The sequence below is a fragment of the Octopus bimaculoides genome, chromosome 5 (assembly GCF_046866305.1).
Source record: "Octopus bimaculoides isolate indiv1 chromosome 5, ASM4686630v1, whole genome shotgun sequence".
Lineage (NCBI taxonomy): Eukaryota > Metazoa > Mollusca > Cephalopoda > Octopoda > Octopodidae > Octopus > Octopus bimaculoides.
Genome location: NC_142932.1, coordinates 64,594,975 through 64,614,889, shown reverse-complemented (window position 1 = coordinate 64,614,889; position 19,915 = coordinate 64,594,975). Strand labels below are relative to the sequence as shown.

The 19,915-nt window shown below is 38.8% G+C and overlaps 1 protein-coding gene across 5 annotated transcripts in view; it reads left to right on the top strand.

The window, feature by feature from the left end:
• The window catches only part of LOC106877648 (thymidylate synthase), a 165,528-nt gene that overhangs the window by 83,394 nt on the left and 62,219 nt on the right, over positions 1-19,915 (top strand). For all 5 annotated transcript variants that reach the window (XM_089352348.1, XM_089352350.1, XM_089352352.1 and 2 more), the window contains one exon: positions 5,454-5,624. In XM_089352348.1, coding sequence (XP_089208474.1) covers positions 5,454-5,624 — 171 coding nt within the window. The remainder of the gene's footprint in view (positions 1-5,453; positions 5,625-19,915) is intronic.

The following is a 19,915-nucleotide window of genomic DNA, read 5'->3' as shown; positions in this document are numbered from 1 at the left end:
TCCTTTTGTGTTGATCTACGCCACGAGTTCTTAGGCCTACCCCTCTTTCTATATCCATCCGGATTCCACTGTAAAGCACTTTTTGCTGCATTTGGCGCATCCTTTCTAATTGTTCTACCAATCCACTTCCACTCTTTCTTAAATATTTGCTCTCTAATCGGAACTTGATTTGTTCTTTGCCATAGCTCCATATTGCTTATGTGTTTGGGCCATCTGATTTTAAGTATACTACGCAAGCACCTGTTGATGAATGATTGTATTTGCTTATTTGACTTAACTGTTGTTCGCCATGTCTTAGCCCCATACAATAACACTGCTTTTACGTTAGTGTTAAAAATTCTCATTTTGTTCTTTATTGAAATTACACTTGCGCTCCGTACTTTTTTTAACAGTTGAAAAGCGGTCCTTGCTCTATTTATTCTCGTCCTAATATCTTCGTCGGTGCCGCCTGAGAACGTTATCTTACTACCTAAATACGTAAACTCGGCTACATCCTCTAGTTCACTGGTTTCTAATTCAATACATTAACTGTTTTCTTCATTAACGCGACTTTCAATCCTAGTTTGGAAGCTATTACTTCTAATTTTGACGTTTTATTTTGCATTTGGCTATATGTTTGTGAAAGTAGCGCCATATCATCTGCAAAGTCTCTCAAAGCCCAACCCCTCGTCCTCGTCTGTCTCGCATACTCAGTATAAAAAGGAAATAAAAATAATTTCAGTTATCTCTCTTTCTTTCTTTCTTTCTCTCTCTCTCTCTCTCTCTCTCACACATACACATACCAGCAACATTACATACACACACACATGCCAACTTCAAAAGAAATCGCGCGCTCTCTATCTCTTTCGCGTCCTTTCCCACTTCCCTAACCCAACACTTTTTACGGAAAATGCCGAAGTGATGTAAATAAACACGCGTGGTTTCTGGACTGGTATCATCAGTGGAAGCTTAAAGACCCTGCAAATGGACAAAGACTTAGAGACAAGTTACTTGAAGCATTTAACGAAATAGAAGGGGATATAGCATCATACAACGTGGAAGACAATTGGAGATTTCTGCGGGACAACCTGTTGAAAGCCACCGACCAGATCTGTGGGTGGTGTAAGGTCCCCTCTCGACCCAGAGTAACGTGGTGGTGGAACAAGGAGGTAGACAGGGCTATTAGACAAAAGAAACAGGCTTGGAAGGACTGGAAGAACGGTGGTAGCAGGGAATTGTACCAATGTACCAGAAGGGAGGCTAGGCGACAGGTTTATTTAGCCAGAGGGGAAGCAGACAAGAAAAGATTTGCCAATGTTCTGCGCCGTGAGGACCAAAGACTCGAGGTATTTCGTGTTGCAAGACAGTGTAGGAGAGAAAATAGTGATGTCGTAGGAGAGAAATGTGTTAGCATGGATGATGGTACGCTTGCACTGAATGAGGATGCAAAGAAAGAGGTCTGGAGATGCCACTACGATAGATTGCTTAATAAAGAGAATGAATGGGAGGAAGAGAACCTGCCGTATGTCGACCCAATAGAGGGACCAGCTATCCGAGTTGATAGTACCAGGGTAGATAAAGCAATTAAGAGTATGAAGACCGGGAAAGCCCCCGGCCCATCAGGAATCACTGCAGAGATGCTCAAAATATCTGGCAGTGTTGGCTATAGCCTAGTCACCCGTATTACGAACCAGGTGATACACGAAGGAGTCATACCCAATGACTGGTGTAGCAGCATCATAGTCAACTGCTACAAAGGTAAAGGTGACGCTTTAGATACAAATAATTACAGAGGCATCAAGCTGTTAGATCAGGTTATGAAAGTTACAGAGAGGTTCATAGCCCAACTAATTAGGGAGCGAATCAATTTAGATGAGATGCAGTTTGGGTTCGTGCCAGGTAAAAGCACTACTGATGCCTTATTTCTAGTAAGACAGCTGCAGGAGAAATACCTAGCCAAGGATAAACCTCTGTACCTGGCTTTCATTGACATGGAGAAAGCCTTTGACAGGGTCCCCCGATCCCTTATCTGGTGGTCAATGAGGAAACTTGGGATGGAAGAATGGTTAGTGAGAGCTGTGCGAGTCATGTACAGAGATGCTGTCAGTAAGGTGAGGGTTGGAAATGAGTACAGCAATGAATTCCGGGTAGAGGTAGGGGTCCACCAAGGTTCCGTCCTCAGCCCCCTCCTATTTATTATAGTCCTTCAGGCAATCACAGAGGAGTTCAAGGCAGGTTGCCCCTGGGAGCACCTCTATGCTGATGACCTTGCACTAATTGCAGAGTCACTATCAGAACTAGAAGAGAAGTTTCAGGTGTGGAAGCAAGGTCTAGAATTGAAGGGCCTTAGAGTCAACCTAGCTAAAACCAAAATCCTAATAAGTAGGAAGGTAGATAAAACACAAACCCCTTCAGGTAGATGGCCCTGCTCAGTATGTAGAAAAGAAGTAGGTAGTAACTCTATAAGATGTACCCGTTGCAAGCTATGGACACATAAGAGGTGCAGCAACATCAAAGGCAGGTTAACTAGGAAGTTAGTTTTTGTTTGTGGCAGATGTTCAGGTTCAATAAAGACTGTAAACAAACAGGAAACAACTTCTACCTCATTCCAGGGTGAAAAACTAGAGGTAGTCGATAGCTTCCGCTATCTGGGTGACCAAGTTAGTAGTGGGGGTGGGTGCGCTGAAAGTGTAGCTGCTAGAATAAGAATAGCCTGGGCAAAGTTTAGAGAGCTCTTACCCCTGCTGGCGACAAAGGGGTATGACGCATGTGTACGAACAGCCATGCTACATGGCAGTGAAACATGGGCTGTAACTGCTGAGGACATACGTAAGCTCGCAAGGAATGAAGCCAGTATGCTCCGTTGGATGTGTGATGTCAATGTGAATACCCGTCAGAGTGTAAGTATCTTGAGAGAAAAGCCGAACATTAGAAGCATCAGTTGTGGTGTGCAAGAGAGACGATTGCGCTGGTATGGACATGTGGTGAGAATGGATGAGGATAGCTGCGTGAAAAAGTGCCACACCCTAACAGTTGAGGGAACCCGTGGAAGAGGTAGGCCCAGGAAGACCTGGGCTGAGGTGGTGAGGCAAGACCTTCGTACATTGGGCCTCACCGAGGCGATGACTACTGACCGAGACCTTTGGAAATGTGCTGTGCGTGAGAAGACCCAGCAAGCCAAGTAAGATCGTTGCCAGTGCCCCTGGACTGGCTCTTGTGCGGGTGGCACATAAGATGCACCATTTTGAGCGTGGCCGTTGCCAGTACCGCCTGACTGGCTTCCGTAGTATTTTCGAGCGAGATCGTTGCCAGTGCCCCTGGACTGGCTTGTGCAGGTGGCACATAAGATGCACCATTTTGAGCGTGGCCATTGCCAGTACTGCCTGACTGGCTTCCGTAGGATTTTCGAGCGAGATCGTTGCCAGTGCCCCTGGACTGGCTTGTGCGGGTGGCACATAAAAGACACCATTTCGAGCGTGGCCGTTGTCAGTATCGCCTGACTGGCCTTCGTGCAGGTGACACGTAAAAGCACCTACTACACTCTCTGAGTGGTTGGCGTTAGGAAGGGCATCCAGCTGTAGAAACTCTGCCAAATTTAGATTGGAGCCTGATGTTGCCATCCGGTTTCACCAGTCCTCGGTCAAGTCGTCCAACCCATGCTAGCATGGAAAGCGGACGTTAAACGATGATGCTGATGATCGAAAGATCGCCGAAAAATAGATACTACTGTTAGAAAACAATTGTTGATAAATAATTCGTAATAACGGATTTAAAAAAAAAAATTAATATATGGGTCAGAGAGTTATAGTGTAGGAGGAGATAATGCTAAATGTATATTCAGGAAAATATTATTCTTGGGGAGTAAACACGTATACATTTACACATACATACATATACACAGGCCAAAAAACACACACATACACTCAAACCTACATATATAGACTAACACATACACACAAAAAAACACATGCAAGTATATATGGAAAAATGTATACATATACACACAAAGATATACATATAGATACGTACACAAAAAATAAAAATGTGTAAAAAATACACACACTTATATACATTATTATATATCTATATATAGATATATACACACATACACATGTACATACATATACTCACATGCAAGCATATGCATATAGACCCATATATACATATACATGTATATACATTTATATACATGCAAATGTGGGCATAAAAGTATATATGTATATGCATGTACAAATGTATAATAATAGCATATTATATGACAAACGAAAAAGAATTAGCTATATGAGTAATAAGTAAAAAAAATGGGATATAATATACACCAAAAAAATTCAATATTAAGGAATAAACTTGGATATCAGGAGAATAAAATAAAACAAAAATGAAAATATCAAAGAGATCAGGAAAAATTAGTTATGAAAATTAATAAGTAGTAATAATTATAATGGGTGAGAGAAGTGTATTTAAGAGCATACTGTGAAAAAAATAAAAAGTCTATAAAAAATACAACCTACTAAAAAATATATGTGTGTGTATATATTTAAAGTAGTGGTTAGAATATTTAACTGATGTATTTAGTAAAGGGGGAAGAAAAGTGAATTTCTGGTAGAGGTTATATAATTAATAAAAAAGTGTGAAAAGGTAATAAAATATTAGGGGTGGGGAATAGCCTATGAATAACCAGGCATTGTAAAATAATTAATATAGAAGTTATTAAATAATAGAACACATAGATAAAGGTAGTATATATGTAAAGGTGGAGTATTATACGAAGAACTAAGGAGGGTAATTAGAATAAGATCAAGTATGAGGAAGTGGGGGTGGTGGAGAAAACTTATTTAAGGTTAATAAAAAGAAATATGACATATGTTTACAAGAAAAAACTTTTTCATCTCTTGAATTCAATAGAGAGTTATTCATTTTCATAATATGTTTTTTTATGTTCAAGGCATAAAAAATATATCTTGTTGCTAAGCCTATAAGAAGGAGCTGATTTTGTAATATGTTGTCTCTTTTCAGCCCATTTAAAAAGTACCTTTGAATTGTTGGGCTACACGCTGTGTTTGAAGAGACCTATTGAGTCAAGTAAAATCAAAATCAAAATCAGTCACAATCAAATGGAAATTGTAGTTGTGCCACAATTTCAGGATGGCAGGCCCCTTAAATTTCCTGTTATGGTCCTTGCTATCATTTATCCTGCAAGTGGAAACAGGGATACTAGCATCACTGTATTAAATTGGGAGAATATTGCATATTTAGGGAGAAGTCAGCTAGCTAATGATTATTGCTAATAGGTGGACCTAATCTACAACAGTATTTAGTCAAGAACTGGGCCAATTAGCACAAGAAAAATCTGCACTCTGAAAGTCGACACGAGTTAATTAAAATATTGTTGATTATTTAAATATTGAAGCAGTCAGACATGAAAAATGTATGAATTTAGAATAACTCAACATGAAGGTTGTTTTATCTTTCAGGTGATTTAGGTCCTGTTTATGGATTCCAGTGGCGTCATTTTGGTGCCGAATACCAAAATATGCACTGTGATTATGTATCAAAAGGAGTCGACCAATTGAAACAAGTTATAAATCAGATTAAGAGCAATCCAAATGATCGTCGAATAATCATGTCTGCTTGGAATCCATGTGGTTTGTATAGCTATTTTACTAATTTTCTGTTGCTTCATTTATCTTTCTTAAGATGTTTCACTGTAGGGATAAAGGGTTTGTTATTGTAATTATGATACTCACATTAGATGTGGAATATCCACAAATAAATACCATATATCTATCATGTCTCTTATAATTTTCATAATTTTAAAGATAAACTGCTTGAAGATAGATTTCAAAATTATATCATATTGTGTTACCATAGATGTCTCTTTTTCTTTTTTAACTTTAGTAAAAAATAAAACAAATGAAAAAACATGACATAAAACTAAACATGACATAATTTGAATCTTTTTTCTGGGCTTGGAATACACAGTACATGCTCTCTCTCTTTCTCACATGCACACACAGCAATTGATTGACTATGTAGCACAAGTTGGTCACGTCAGTACTTAGTCTACAGGCTTGTCATCTCAGTACTTAGTCATTGTAAACAAAAATATGTAGTTAATGCTGTATGCAAAGACAGAAATGCTTGCTTATCCCTTTAGTGTTCAAACCGGCCGTAACCGGCCAAATTAATTCCCCTTTATTTGTTCAAGCCGGCTGTATCCGACTGCTCTACGAAATAAACAAATCATGTTATTCAATAAAAAATAAACAAATCACGTTATTCAATTCTCGTAACATTTGAGATAGTGCGAAATGAAGCCTTTCCCATCTTTATTCAAGTATAAATACTGTGAAATTGTTTAGACTACATGGTTTTTTTCAACGTTTGAAGAGAAGTGTGTACCTTAGTTGTTGAAGAAATGGTGTCAGCAAGTAGCGATTCTGACTTTGAAGGTCTTACTCTTGACGATATAGAAAATATAAATGAAAACAAAAGTATTTTGTCTTTGGATGAATATGATATCGATATTAGTGATTATTTGTCGGACAAGGAAGATTTTGAGAACGAAAGTGATGAAAATGATATCGTAAACATGGCAATGTGGTCAAAGATTACAACACCAATCACTATTCCTGATTTCACAGAAAACACTGGTCCACAACACAATTTACCTCCTGATGCACAACCATTGGACTATCTATTTTTATTTTTACCAGAAAGTTTTTCTGAAAATGTTATGGAGGAAACAAACAAATATGCGCAACGTTTAATTTCTGTTCGTGGAAGAGATGATCCACTATGGCAGCCAACTTATCCTGCGGAAATGAGAGCGTTTTTCACAATTAATACAATGTTTGGTGTTAAACAGCTTCCTCAATTGTGGAACTACTTGAGTCCTGATATAAGGTATGGCAATCCTTATATCTCAAGTATAATGTCAAAAACGAGGTATTCGAACATATCTCAGTATTTGCATTTAACTGATTCTGCTAATGCCCCCAGTAAAAACGACCCAAACTACGATCCCCTGTACAAAGTACGTCCTGTAATTGATTTACTTGTTAATAATTATGAAGCTGTGTATCTATTGGGGAAAAATCTCAGTGTAGATGAAGCCATGATAGGCTATAAGGGCAGAGTACATTTTCGGCAGTACATGCCTGCCAAACCTACTAAATGGGGGATCAAGGTATGGGAAGTTTGTGAATCAGAGACTGGATATTGTGTAAACTTCGATGTTTACATGGGTAAAAAATATAATGGAAACATACTGCATGGATTGGGACATGATGTTGTATGGGCTCTTACTGGACCATTTCACCATCAGCACCGATGCCTCTATTTAGACCCTTTTTTTTTCTTCAGTGGCTTTGGCAGAAAATCTTGCCTGTGTAAGTATTTACACATGCAGTACTGTTATGGGAAACTGTAAAGGTTTATCCCGTGAAATGAAAACAAAATTTAAAAAAAGAGGGGACATTTTACAAATGCAAAAAGAAAATTTTTTAATTCAAAGACAAAAGACAGATTTTATTTCTGTCTTCTAATGAACAACCTGGTGTTGGTGCTGAGGGGAAACTGCTAGTGAATATTTGTTATAACAAATATATGGGTGGGGTTGATTAATCCGATGAATATTGGGCATGTTACCTAGTTGGTCGACATGGGAAGAAATGGTGAAGGTACATTTTGTGGTTTCTAGTTAATTTAACTATTGTAAATTCATATATTGTATATGTAAAAAGTTCCAAACGTACCTCTGCCACCAAAGGACTACGACCACTTGAAATTCCACATCTCAGTTACGTGAGGGCTTTTCTTCTAGAAAACACAGAACTGGGAGAAAAGCAAAATTAACTGAGGTGGATATCAACAGAAAATATTGACTTTCATAAAGTTGAAAAAATAAATGGAAGGAAAAAAGTTTGCAGACTGTGTTCGCTGCAAAAAAAAGGAAAACTGCAAAAGGGTATCAGATAGAAACTTCGTACATGTGTTCCTTTTGCAAAGTGCCCTTGTTTAAAGGGGCTTTGGACAGTTTCATGACAGAAATATGTCATAATTATATAATTTTGTATATTCCTTTTCATTTTATTATAAATAATATGTGAAAGTGAGAAATATTAATTTTCAGTATGTTACACACTTGTATTCAACTTTGTCTTACCTGTTAATGAGATTTTTTTTATTAGATGCATTCTGTTACATAAATGAATTTGTTAAATTGTATAAGAGTACATAGCCAATGGTATATTGACTAGTAAAAGAGTTTTGTACTTTATTTTCAACGAAAACGTTTGAATGAAATATAGAAAAAGAATAAAATCTTGTACCGATTGCACCTTGAAAAAGTAAAATTGTTGGCGGTTGACATCTGGGATAACTTTAGTAACAAATCAAACAGGTGAGATATATTAAAAATATGAATTTTAGTGTTTACTCTTTTACTTGTTTCAGTCATTTGACTGTGGCTGTGCTGGAGCACCACCTTTAGTCGAGCAAATCGACCCCAGGACTTATTCTTTGTAAGCCTAGTACTTATTCTATCGGTCTCGTTTGCCAAACCGCTAAGTTACGGGGATGTAAAAACACCACCATCGATTGTCAAGCGGTGTTGGGGGGACAAACACAGACACACAAATATACACACACACACACACATATATATATATATATATATATATATATATATATATATTTATATATATATATATATATTTAATTATATGTATTTCTATCTTAATGAATAAAAATTCTTCGGATAGAATAAATGGGTTAATAGAAACCAATGTAGCAAAGAACACAAAATAACTGTGGTGTAGTTCCTGTTTTTAAGGCAGGATCTCCTTGAAATTTTGGGTATTTGAGTATACTTAAAAATTTAAGGAATGGAGAAAACGCATGTTATAATTGCATACTTTATTCCTACATATGTATGTGTTGTCCAACCCACTATCCGGTAGCGTCCAATTCTCTAACGGTTTTTTTCAAATGAATCACGTCATAACCTTATCCATCTATTGTTTTCATACTCGGTCATAATGTCTTACGTTTAAGATGATTCCCATGCATTCCCTGAAGAGAAGGTTACAATTTTAATATCACAGATCCCTATGGATCACATAGGTTGTAATCCTTTGAAACATATGTAGGAATAAAGTATGCAATTATAACATGCCTTTTCTCCATTCCTTAAATTTATATATATATATATATATATATATATATATATATATATATATATACATATATACGACAGGCTTCTTTCAGTTTCCGTCTACCAAATCCACTCACAAGGCTTTGGTCGGCTCGAGGCTACAGTAGAAGACACTTGCCCAAGATGCCACGCAGTGGGAATGAACCCGGAACCATGTGGTTGGTAAGCAACCTACCTGTTAATTAAATTTACCTGCCCATGAAAGTCAAATTTAGTCAGAAAGATCAGCTAAAATTATGTAACTATGAACCACTGGTATATAAGCACCCATTTATAAAATTTCAAATTTGTATGTAGAAAATTAACAAAGTTACATGCAAATATTGTGGACACCCCACTTGAACCTGAATAAATCAAAATTAATGTGAACAGATAAGCATTACATTTGACAAATTAATCTGAACAATAAAGGGTTAAACAGAATTCATTTTTGTAAGAAAGCAAACACAGATGTGATGATATGCAGTATCATGAATTTATATATATAGGTGCAGGAGTAGCTGTGTGGTAAGTAGCTTGCTTACCTCACACCTGTTAGGACGTGTTTTTTCTGCCAGCCGGTAAGAACTTTTGCTGCCATTGTTGGCTTTGTTATAATTGTTATCACTGTTGTTCCGTGAAGGATTGCCATTACTGAACAGTTGAACCGTATTTTTTCCCGTTTTTACCGTGAAATATTTCAAAAATATATACATTGACTTTGTTGGCCATTGTGGCATCTTTATTTTTAAATTTTATTGCCAAAAAAAAAAAAACAGTGAATAGTCTTTTTAGATTATTCTGTGCCCCTCTCCTTAACGGGGATGGAATTTGAAACATCTTTGTCCTCTTTTAGAAGAGAACATTTTTTCTCAGTTTGAAAAATATTTTTTCATAGGTTTCCCTGTTTAAAAATATTTCTTCATAGGATTCCCAGTTTGTGTTAAAAACTGCTATTATGTCTATTGAATTTATTTCGTAAAAGGAGTCCACGTGGACAGTGAAAAGTATCTCGCTTACCTAACACCTGTTCGGAGTTTTTTTTTTTTTCTGTCTGCCGGTAAGAATTTTTGCTGCCATTGTTCACTTTGTTATAGCTATTATTGCTGTTGTTCCGTGAAGGATTGCCATTACTGAACTGTTGAACCATATTTTTTCCCAGTTTTATCCGGAAATATTTCAAAAATATATACATTGACTTTGTTGACCATTGTGGCATCTTTATTTTTAAATACTATTGCCAAAAAAAAAAAAAAAAACTGTGAATAGTCTTTTTAGAATGTTCTGTGCCCCTCCGGAGGAGAACATTTTTTTTTTCACAGCTTGAAAATTATTTTTTCATAGGTTTCCCGGTTTGCGTGGGAAAAATATTATTAGGTCAATTCAAGTTATTTTGCAAAATGAGTCATTCGTTGAGAATGAAAACATGGCGAAAAAATATTCAGCGGTTGCCGAAGTGGCAACTGAAAATATCGAAATCGATATAAACAAGCTCGGTGAGCTGTTTAAAAGATTGAAGCAGGAGGGTGCTGATATAAAAATATCACCCTCAGCTTCGGTTATTAATACGGAGAAACGGATCGTGATTTTTAAAACCTTTTGTCCAAAAGACAAAAGGTTTAAACATTTCGAAAAAGATACCATCGAAAAATGCCTGTCCCCGATTTGGAGAGACATAGTTTATATCGCCAGGGGACGGGCATATGGAGTCATAGAGGTTCGTTTCTCAGGGGAAGAGGTGGCCCGAGGGCACTCGGTGTGTCCCCTAAAAACGAAAGAGGTGATACTTCTTCCGACCTACATGGGTCGCAGAATATCAAGAGTAAAAATATCAGAAGTCGACCCTGTAGAGGTGGTGGCTGCCCTGTTGTTCAACAGGGCAGAAAAAATAAACATATTACAAGTATCATGCTCTTCCCCGCAATATCGGCTGGGAAGAAGCATCAACATCCTTATTCAGGGGACACAAGAAGACCTTCAGGAACTTCCCGAAAGGGTGCTCGTGGGTGAGAATGTGGCCCTTAAGGTACAGGTTGAGGGCAAAAAGGGTCACATTCAAGTGGATTGTCCGGAAGTAAAGAAAAGAAGAGAAGGAGCACAGACACCAGGCCCTTCAGAAAACCCCCCAAAAAACCCCATCCTCACAAATTCATCGACCCCCGACACTAACAAAAAATCCCACTTCCTCTGTTTCGGTGCCTACCCCACAACAAACTGGAAAAATTACCCAGTCCCCGCATACGCCCCCACACTACCCCCCCCCCCCCTGTGAAAATTGCGGCACCACCTGAACTCAATATAACTCCCCCAGAAAACAGCATGGCAACATCAGAGGGAGAGTTTAGAACTGTGGAAAAAAATAGGAAAAAAAGAACACATGAACTGTCCCTGTTCACATCCCCTACAAAAAATAAAAACAACACAGACAAGACACCACAGACACCCAAAAAATCCCGCCCAGCTGACCCAGAAAAAAAAAGAAGGAAAAAAAAATTATTATGATGATGACATGAAAAGCGAACTTGTGTTGATCGAGTTCGATACGAGAGACGACTATATCAGGGACGTAGTGTTGCCACACCACACTACAAGACTTTATAAACAACTGGAGGGACACAAGCAAAGATGTGCCTGGATTGGCAAAGAAACATTCAGGCAGCTGAAGGCTTGGCACCCGAAATCAATCAGGAAATTGGACAAGTTGCCAAAATACTTAGAGAAGGAGGAAAGGGGAGGGGCTGACAAGCGCATGGCGAGATCGGCGCCAACCTCTCCGGTAAAACGTAAGTAGAACCTTTTCTTCTTTCAAATGGCCTCTCTTAACATTGGATGTTTAAATGTGCGTGGTCTGTGTTCAAAGTGGAAGCAGGCATGTTTCCTTGACGACTTCAGATCGCACGATATACATGTGATGGTTGCTACAGAGATCAAGCTGGACAGTCTACGAACCTTCTCCCCCCTCCTGAATGGCTATGAGAAAATCATGTCTCCTGGCCAGACCAGGGGACGAGGGGGTGTAGTGTTATTGATCCAAAATGGCTTGGCTCTGCAGACAAGTACAGTCTATGTGGACCCGGAAGGTGGGCTGGTCGTCCTTGATGTGACATACAGTAGTAAGGCCTTCAGGCTGATCGGACTCTATGCACCATGCGCTAGAGGTTTCCAAACTGACTTTTATTGGCGCCTAGAGGGCTTTCTCGTGACGTCGAAGACATTAGTGGTGTTAGGGGACTTCAACACTATTGTTGACGCTCGCATCGATAACGTCGGCTCAGTTGATAGAAAAGTGAACTCATGTCTCGTCGATCTGCTTAAGCGATTTCAGCTGGCAGACCGTTACAGGCTTGAACATCCGAACATGCCACAGTGGACCTGGATGAGTGGCGACGGAAGGTTCAAGTCTCACCTAGATAGGATAGTAATAAGAATTATAGATAAGCCTAGTTTTACTTGTCCACAACTTGTCCAAGTGTCCTACACTGATCATAGAATGGTTAAGTGTAGGTTGGACATAGATAGTACAACTAGTAGAGGACCTGGCTACTGGAAGCTGAACAAGACTATTTTGACTTGTGAGGCATACCGTAGTCGGATTAAGGAGTTAGTACAGAGGGCGTTAACCGGTACCGTGGTTAATAACCGGTGCTGGTTCGCCCTCAAAAGAGCCATTTGTTTCGAGTCTATTAGGTTTAGCAAATAGCTAAGACTAGATAGGACTAGAGTAGATGGGCAGCTAGTGAAGAACTTAGAAGAGGTGCTGAGGTTGGGCTCTGCATCCCACATTCTGGCAGCGAGAACGGCATTAGACCGTCACCTCATAGCCAAACATGAGAGGTGTAGAGTTCGGGCTAAAGTGAGAGCATTGGGCCGAAAGGGAATTAACGTTGCCGGATGGGCCCACATGGTAGAAACCCAGCGTGGCAACGACGCCACAATAAGGTCTCTTGTTATCGAAAAAGGACGCACAGTCAAGGAACGGGACGAGATGTGTGAGGCGCTTCAAGAGCACTTTACTGAGTTGTTTGGGAGGGGCTGGACGCTTGATCATGGTGAGGCCCTCAAGGACTTCCTGTCTGGTGGCCCGCGTCTCTTGGCAAGGAAGGCTGAGTGCTGTGAAGGGCCAATCACAGCCGAGGAGGTGATTGAGGTGCTGCGTGAATGCCCCAGAGACAAGTCGCCGGGTCTCGATGGTCTGCCCTATGAATTTTATAAAAGTATGCCAGACTTGTTCGGGCACCTACTGGCCAGCATTTACGCCAACAGGCAGCAGAATGGGAGAATTCCCAAGTCTGCGAGCCGGTGGGCAGTGACGTTGATGAGAAAGGACCCAAGCAAGGGGAACGAGATAGGGAACTTTAGGCCCATAACTCTGTTAAACACAGAGTGAAAGATTTTGGCCAACGTGCTAGCGAAAAGGTTGGCGCGGGTCGTGGGAGAACTTGTTGGGGAAGCACAAACTTGTGCTATCCCGGGCAGGTCGATCCACGACAATCTCCACCTTATACGCTACTCCTTAGAGAGGGTAAGGAAACTTTCTGGCTTAGCAGGAGGGGCACTGGTGCATTTAGACCAGTCTAAGGCGTTTGATAGGGTCGACCATCGGTACTTGGCGGCAGTCCTCGAGAAGGCTGGCCTAGGCCCGACCTTCCACGGTTGGATTGCTGCTTTGTACAGTGACATAGAGTCTGTTGTCAAGGTGAACAGGTTCTTTTCGAAACCGTTCAGGATCGAGTGTTCAGTTCGTCAGGGGTGTCCCCTATCCCCACTTCTGTATGTGTTGACTCTGGAGCCCTTGCTGTGGAAGTTGGAGGCACTAGGGGGAGCTCCGCTTGATCTTTGGTGTGGAAGGAGAGCTACAGCGTATGCGGATGACATCTCCATCATCGTGGTGGATGAAGGCCAGATTCCAGTGGTGGAAAAGGCCATCAAATGTTACGAGGCGGTGGCAAGGACAAGTCGGTCGGTTTGCAACTCGACACCTGGAGGGGCAAGCCGATGGCGTCCAATAACATTGTGGAGCATTGGACGCAAGGTCCTGTTAAGTTGCTCGGAGTCTGGATAGGTCCAGACCTCCAGATAGAGAAAAATTGGAGCGAGGTGGCCAGCAAGGTGACTGCTCTAACCCAGACCTACTCTGGATGGGCATTATCCTTGCTAGGAAGGGCAGAGGTGGTGCAGATGTTTATAGCATCAGTAATTACCTAGCGCCTGACCGTGGTGCCTTGCCCCGATTTGTGGCTGAACAAGTTGGAGAGAATCCTTTTCCGCTTTTTGTGGAAAGGAGGAAAACCACTTGTAAAGCGCTCTGTCTGCTGCCAGAAACCGCTGAAGGGTGGGCTAGGGATACCTTGGCTGAGGATGCGAAAATTCGCGTTAAGGTTGAGGCACCTCTGGCTTTACCTGGATGGAGAACAGGTGTGGTCACCGCACGTTCGGTTCTTCCTCCCCAAGTTAGTGTCCCTAACGGACATTGATACATGGATTAAGCAGAGACCTAAGCTGGGAGACTGGCATTTGGAGTGCCACCAGGCGCTCCAGCTACTCTCTCGGGCGGGCAATGCCGGCAGCAGGAGTTCCACCGCGGACTTTTATAGCGGGTTAGTGGAATCTATGTCAGAAGACGCCTTGGGGGACACCCTGGGCTACAATGAAAGTCAGTTGGTCAGCCTGTTTAGGAGAACGTTCGGGCCTGGGTATCTGGATAATTACCAGAAATCCCTGGCTTGGCAATATTTCCGAGCGGCGTTACCCGTTCACAACAAGCTGTCAAGGCATGGAAGTGCCATCTCGCCGACATGCCCGACATGTGAGGAAGATAGGAAAACCGTCTTTGACGCATTCGTGGAGTGTTCGGAGTTGTCAGGACTGATAGCTTTTGCAGAACAACTGTTGTCAGTGATAGGAAGAGTACAGCTATCAGCTGAGTCTATCAAGACTGTACCTCGTCCTTTCCTTAACAGGGAAAGGAAGGCCTGTTTTTTCTGCGTAGTAGCCATACTGAAAGAAACTGTATGGAAGACGCGTGTGAAAGGTATAGTGACAGGTACCTTTGTCTCTGGCCAGGGGTTGGTTAACTTTTTCAGTTACCACCTCAGTTGTAAGATCAACCTGGAAAGGAAGTGCCTGTCACGGGATATGTTTGCGAAAAGATGGAAGTCTGTGGAACACAAGCTGAGTGCGATTGGCACCAAGTAAGTTAGGTCAATTGGGAAGCAAAGGTTCTACCAGGATGGTTGGGTGCCTTCCTTCTAGATGCCTCATTGCAAAACGCAATGATTCTTGTGTCTAATTTTTACACTAATTTTTAATCATAATATTTTTGTAAAAATAACATTTAAGCTACTCCCCCTTATGTTTGTCTGTCCTTGTTCGTCCCCTCTTTGTAATGCCTTCATGGCAAATCGCTAATGAAATAAAGTAGCTTGCTTACCAACCACATGGTTTTGAGTTCAGTCCCACTGCATGGTACCTTGGGCAAGTGTCTTCTACTATAGCCTCGGGCCGACCAAAGCCTTGTGAGTTGATATGGTAGACGAAAACTGAAAGAAGCCTGTCCTATATATATATATATCATCATCATCATCATCATCATCATCATCGTTTAACGTCCGCTTTCCATGCTAGCATGGGTTGGACGATTTGACTGAGGACTGGTGAAACCGGATGGCAACACCAGGCTCCAATCTAATTTGTCAGAGTTTCTACAGCTGGATGCCCTTCCTAACACCAACCACTCAGAGAGTGTAGTGGGTGCTTTTACATGTCACCCGCACGAAGGCCAGTCAGGGGGCACTGGCAACGGTCACGCTCAAAATGGTGCATCTTATGTGCCACCCGCACAAGAGCCAGTCCAGGGACACTGGCAACGATCTCACTTGGCTTGCCGGGTCTTCTCACGCACAGCACACATACATCGTCGTCGTCGTTTAACGTCCGCTTTCCATGCTAGCATGGGTTGGACGATTTGACTGAGGACTGGTGAAACCAGACGGCCACACCAGGCTCCAATCTGATCTGGCAGTGTTTCCACAGCTGGATGCCCTTCCTAACGCCAACCACTCAGAGAGTGTAGTGGTTGCTTTTACGTGTCACCCGCACGAAGGCCAGTCAGGCGGCACCGGCAACGGCCACGCTCATCTCGCTCGAGAAACCTCATGTGTCACCCGCACAAGAGCCAGATATATATATATATATATATATATATATATATGTAATTTAGAGAAAAACCACTATTAAATAATTCAATAAAGAATTTAATTCATACCCTCCACAAAATAAATATATCATAAAAACCTTATTCAAAAAATCAATAAAAATACATAAAAGAATAACTAGTAAATGGTATAAAATGATTACGGCTATATTTTCAAATAGATAACTACTAAAACCAATTCAATTAATAATTCGATTAATAATCAAATCGGTCTACAGTTAAATCTATTTAAAAATAGTCGCTCGTCAGGTCTAAAATAAAATAAAAATAATAATAAAGAAATCAATGTACATATTGTAACTTATACTAAATATCTAAATATCTAAAAAAAAATACTTGTTTTAACAATAAATAAATAAATAATTGAAAAACATTTAGCAATATTTCTTAAAGTAAAAACGCATCTTATCGAAGAATTGCTGTAAACTAAAATTTCCAACGGAAATTTTAAATGTAATACGTAGAACTTAATGTTTATACGAAATATATCGCATGAAAATACGGCGTAAATTAAAAATTATGGAATAATGAGATAGAAATGTGTATTTAAAGCCTTAAGATGACTTAATGTATTTTAGATGTGAGAATAAGGAAAAAAATTAACTGTACTTAAAAATACTAAAGTCTAAATAACTTAAATCTAAAATGCGTAAAATACATCATATTTTATATACAAAATGAAGCTAAATTACAATAATTCAATCTATTTACATTAATTAATTAATTTATTTATTTTATAAACATCTTAGTTTAATGTTATTCTAAATATGTAATATATCCTTTATAATTTTGTGCTAATTTATACACATTCTACTACTACAAATCATAACTAGAACAATTAGTAACATAAAATAGGGTTCATATAAATACACAACTCAACTAAACTTATATAAGTAATTTAACTTAGGTCTGCATTTAATTTTTCATTCATTTAGGGAATTAATCAATTCTTTATTATCAGTTAATAATATCTCCTTAAATTCATTAGTACATAATAAACAAGAAGCACTACCTTACAAACTACCTCCCAATTTAAATTGTACATAATATTTTTAGATTTTAGTTCCCATATATATTTACTAAGGCCAGTAGAATTAATTAAATTTATTAAATTTAAGCTGAATAGGTTTCACAAAAGCAAATCAAGTAATTATTCCAATAATAATAATGATAATAATAATAATAATAATACAGACCAGAACATAATTGCACATTTAGAGATAAAAATAAATGTAAATTTAATAATAACTGTAATTTGGAGGATGTAATATTAAATGTGTAGTGACTTGGATTGATTATAATAATAGGAATGGTTATAATTTAAATACTATTTACATAGGGTCAACTTGTAATAAAATTAAATTACGGGTGGCTCAACATATGAATTCTTTTAAGAATAGAAATTTAATTAATTCCACTGGCCTTAGTAAATATATATGGGAACTAAAATCAAAAAATATTATGTACAATACATTAAGTCATCTTAACGGTTTAAATACATATTTCTATCTCATTATTCCATAATTTTTTATTTACGCCGTATTTTCACGTGATACATTTCGTATAAACACTAAGTTCTACGTATTGCGTTGAAAATTTTAGTTTACAGCAATTCTTCGATAAGATAAGTTGTGTTTTTATTTTTAAAAATATTGTTAAATGTTTTATGATTATTTATTTATTTATTGTTAAAACAAGTATTTTTTTTTAGATATTTAGTATAAGTTACAATATGTACATTGATTTTTATTATTATTATTTTTATTTTATCTTAGACCTGATGAGTGACTATTCTTAGATTTAACTGTAGATCGATTTGATTATTAATCGAATTATTAATTGAATTGGTTTTAGTAGTTATCTATTTGAAAATATAGCCACAAAATGTGCGTAGTCATTTTATACCGTTTACTAGTTATTCTTTTATGTATTTTTATTGATTTTTTGAATAAGGTTTTTATGATATATTTATTTTGTGGAGGGTATGAATTAAATTCTTCTTTATTGAATTATTGAATAGTGGTTTTTCTCTAAATTATATATATATATTTTATATTGGGAAATTTGATTTAGTATTGCTAAATTGAATTTTTCCCTGTAAGTTTTGGAATTTATTCCCTAATATTATTATATATATATATATATGTGTGTGTTTTGGAATTTATTCCCTAATATTATTATTATATATATGTATGTATGTATGTGCGTGTATACTTTTGTGTGTCTGTGCTTGTCCCGCCCCCCAAGCATCACTTGACAACTGATGGTGGTGTGTTTACGTCCCTGTAGTTTAATGGTTTGGCAAAATAGGCTGATAGAATAAGTACTAGGCTTACAAAGAATAATTCCTGGGGTCGATTTGCTCAACTAAAAAGGCGGTGCTCTAGCATGGCCACAATCAAATGACTGAAACCAGTAAAAGAATAAAAGAGTAGCCACTAAACCTTTTCCTATTTTCTCTCCCTGTTTTACTTCTGCGTTCCTTTCTATTGAACAGTGTAGGCTCGAAATGTAAAAGACTTTCTCACTTCCAGACCGTTAAACTAATACATCTGTTTGTTGTTTACACACCTATCTTCGTCTTTTGCTTTTTTTGTAAATTCTCACTATATATATATATATATATATATATATATATATATATATATATATATATATATATATATATATATATGAATTTCTATGCTGATAGAACCCAAGAAGAAGCTCTCCAAGACAAGACATGGACAATAGCGAAGACATCTTTTTATATATTACTCCTTCTTGCTGTGCCCCCCCCCCGTTTCTCTATCTATACATTTCTTCCCTTCCATATCTCTGTACTGTCTTAAATTCATGATTATTTATGTATTTCTGGCCTCTACCACACCCAAGTTATCCCTCTCTTTAAAAATTACGATGTAACTCATTTCTGTTACCGATTTAAATTCATGACTATTTGTGTATTTCCTTCCTCTACCTCACCCAAGTTATCGCCTTCCCTCCCACCTTCTTGAAGTTATGCTCTTTATCCCAAACCTGCCTGAAATTTTGTCTGTCCTCCCTTTAAAAATTACGATTTAACTCTCATTTCTGTTACCGATTTAAGCATTTAATCTCATGGTTTAAACACTGCTGTGTCTCATTCAACTTTGTCTCTAAGTACGCAAGAAACCTTGCCAGTGTGATGTACTGTTGCCTGTTCCTCTCTCTCTCTCTCTCTCTCTCTCTCTCTCCCCCTCTCTCTCTGAATCACTACTTTCTTTCCCCCGCTTCCTCTTCGACTTGTACGTGTCCCCAAACCTATTATAACCACTCCACCTTCCAATCTTCATCCCAATTCATATTGGAATTTCTATGCTGATAGAACCCTAGAAGAAGCTCTAGAAGAAGCTCAAGAAGAAGCTCACAAAACTCCCGGTACGCCCGCCCTCCTACCCCCTCCACCAGTACCGGAACTTTAGATCATCGTCCATCCTTAGCTGTCTCCCGTGAACACTGCTAGTGACCTTATAACTACCCTCCCCTCTTATCGACCTTATAGCGCA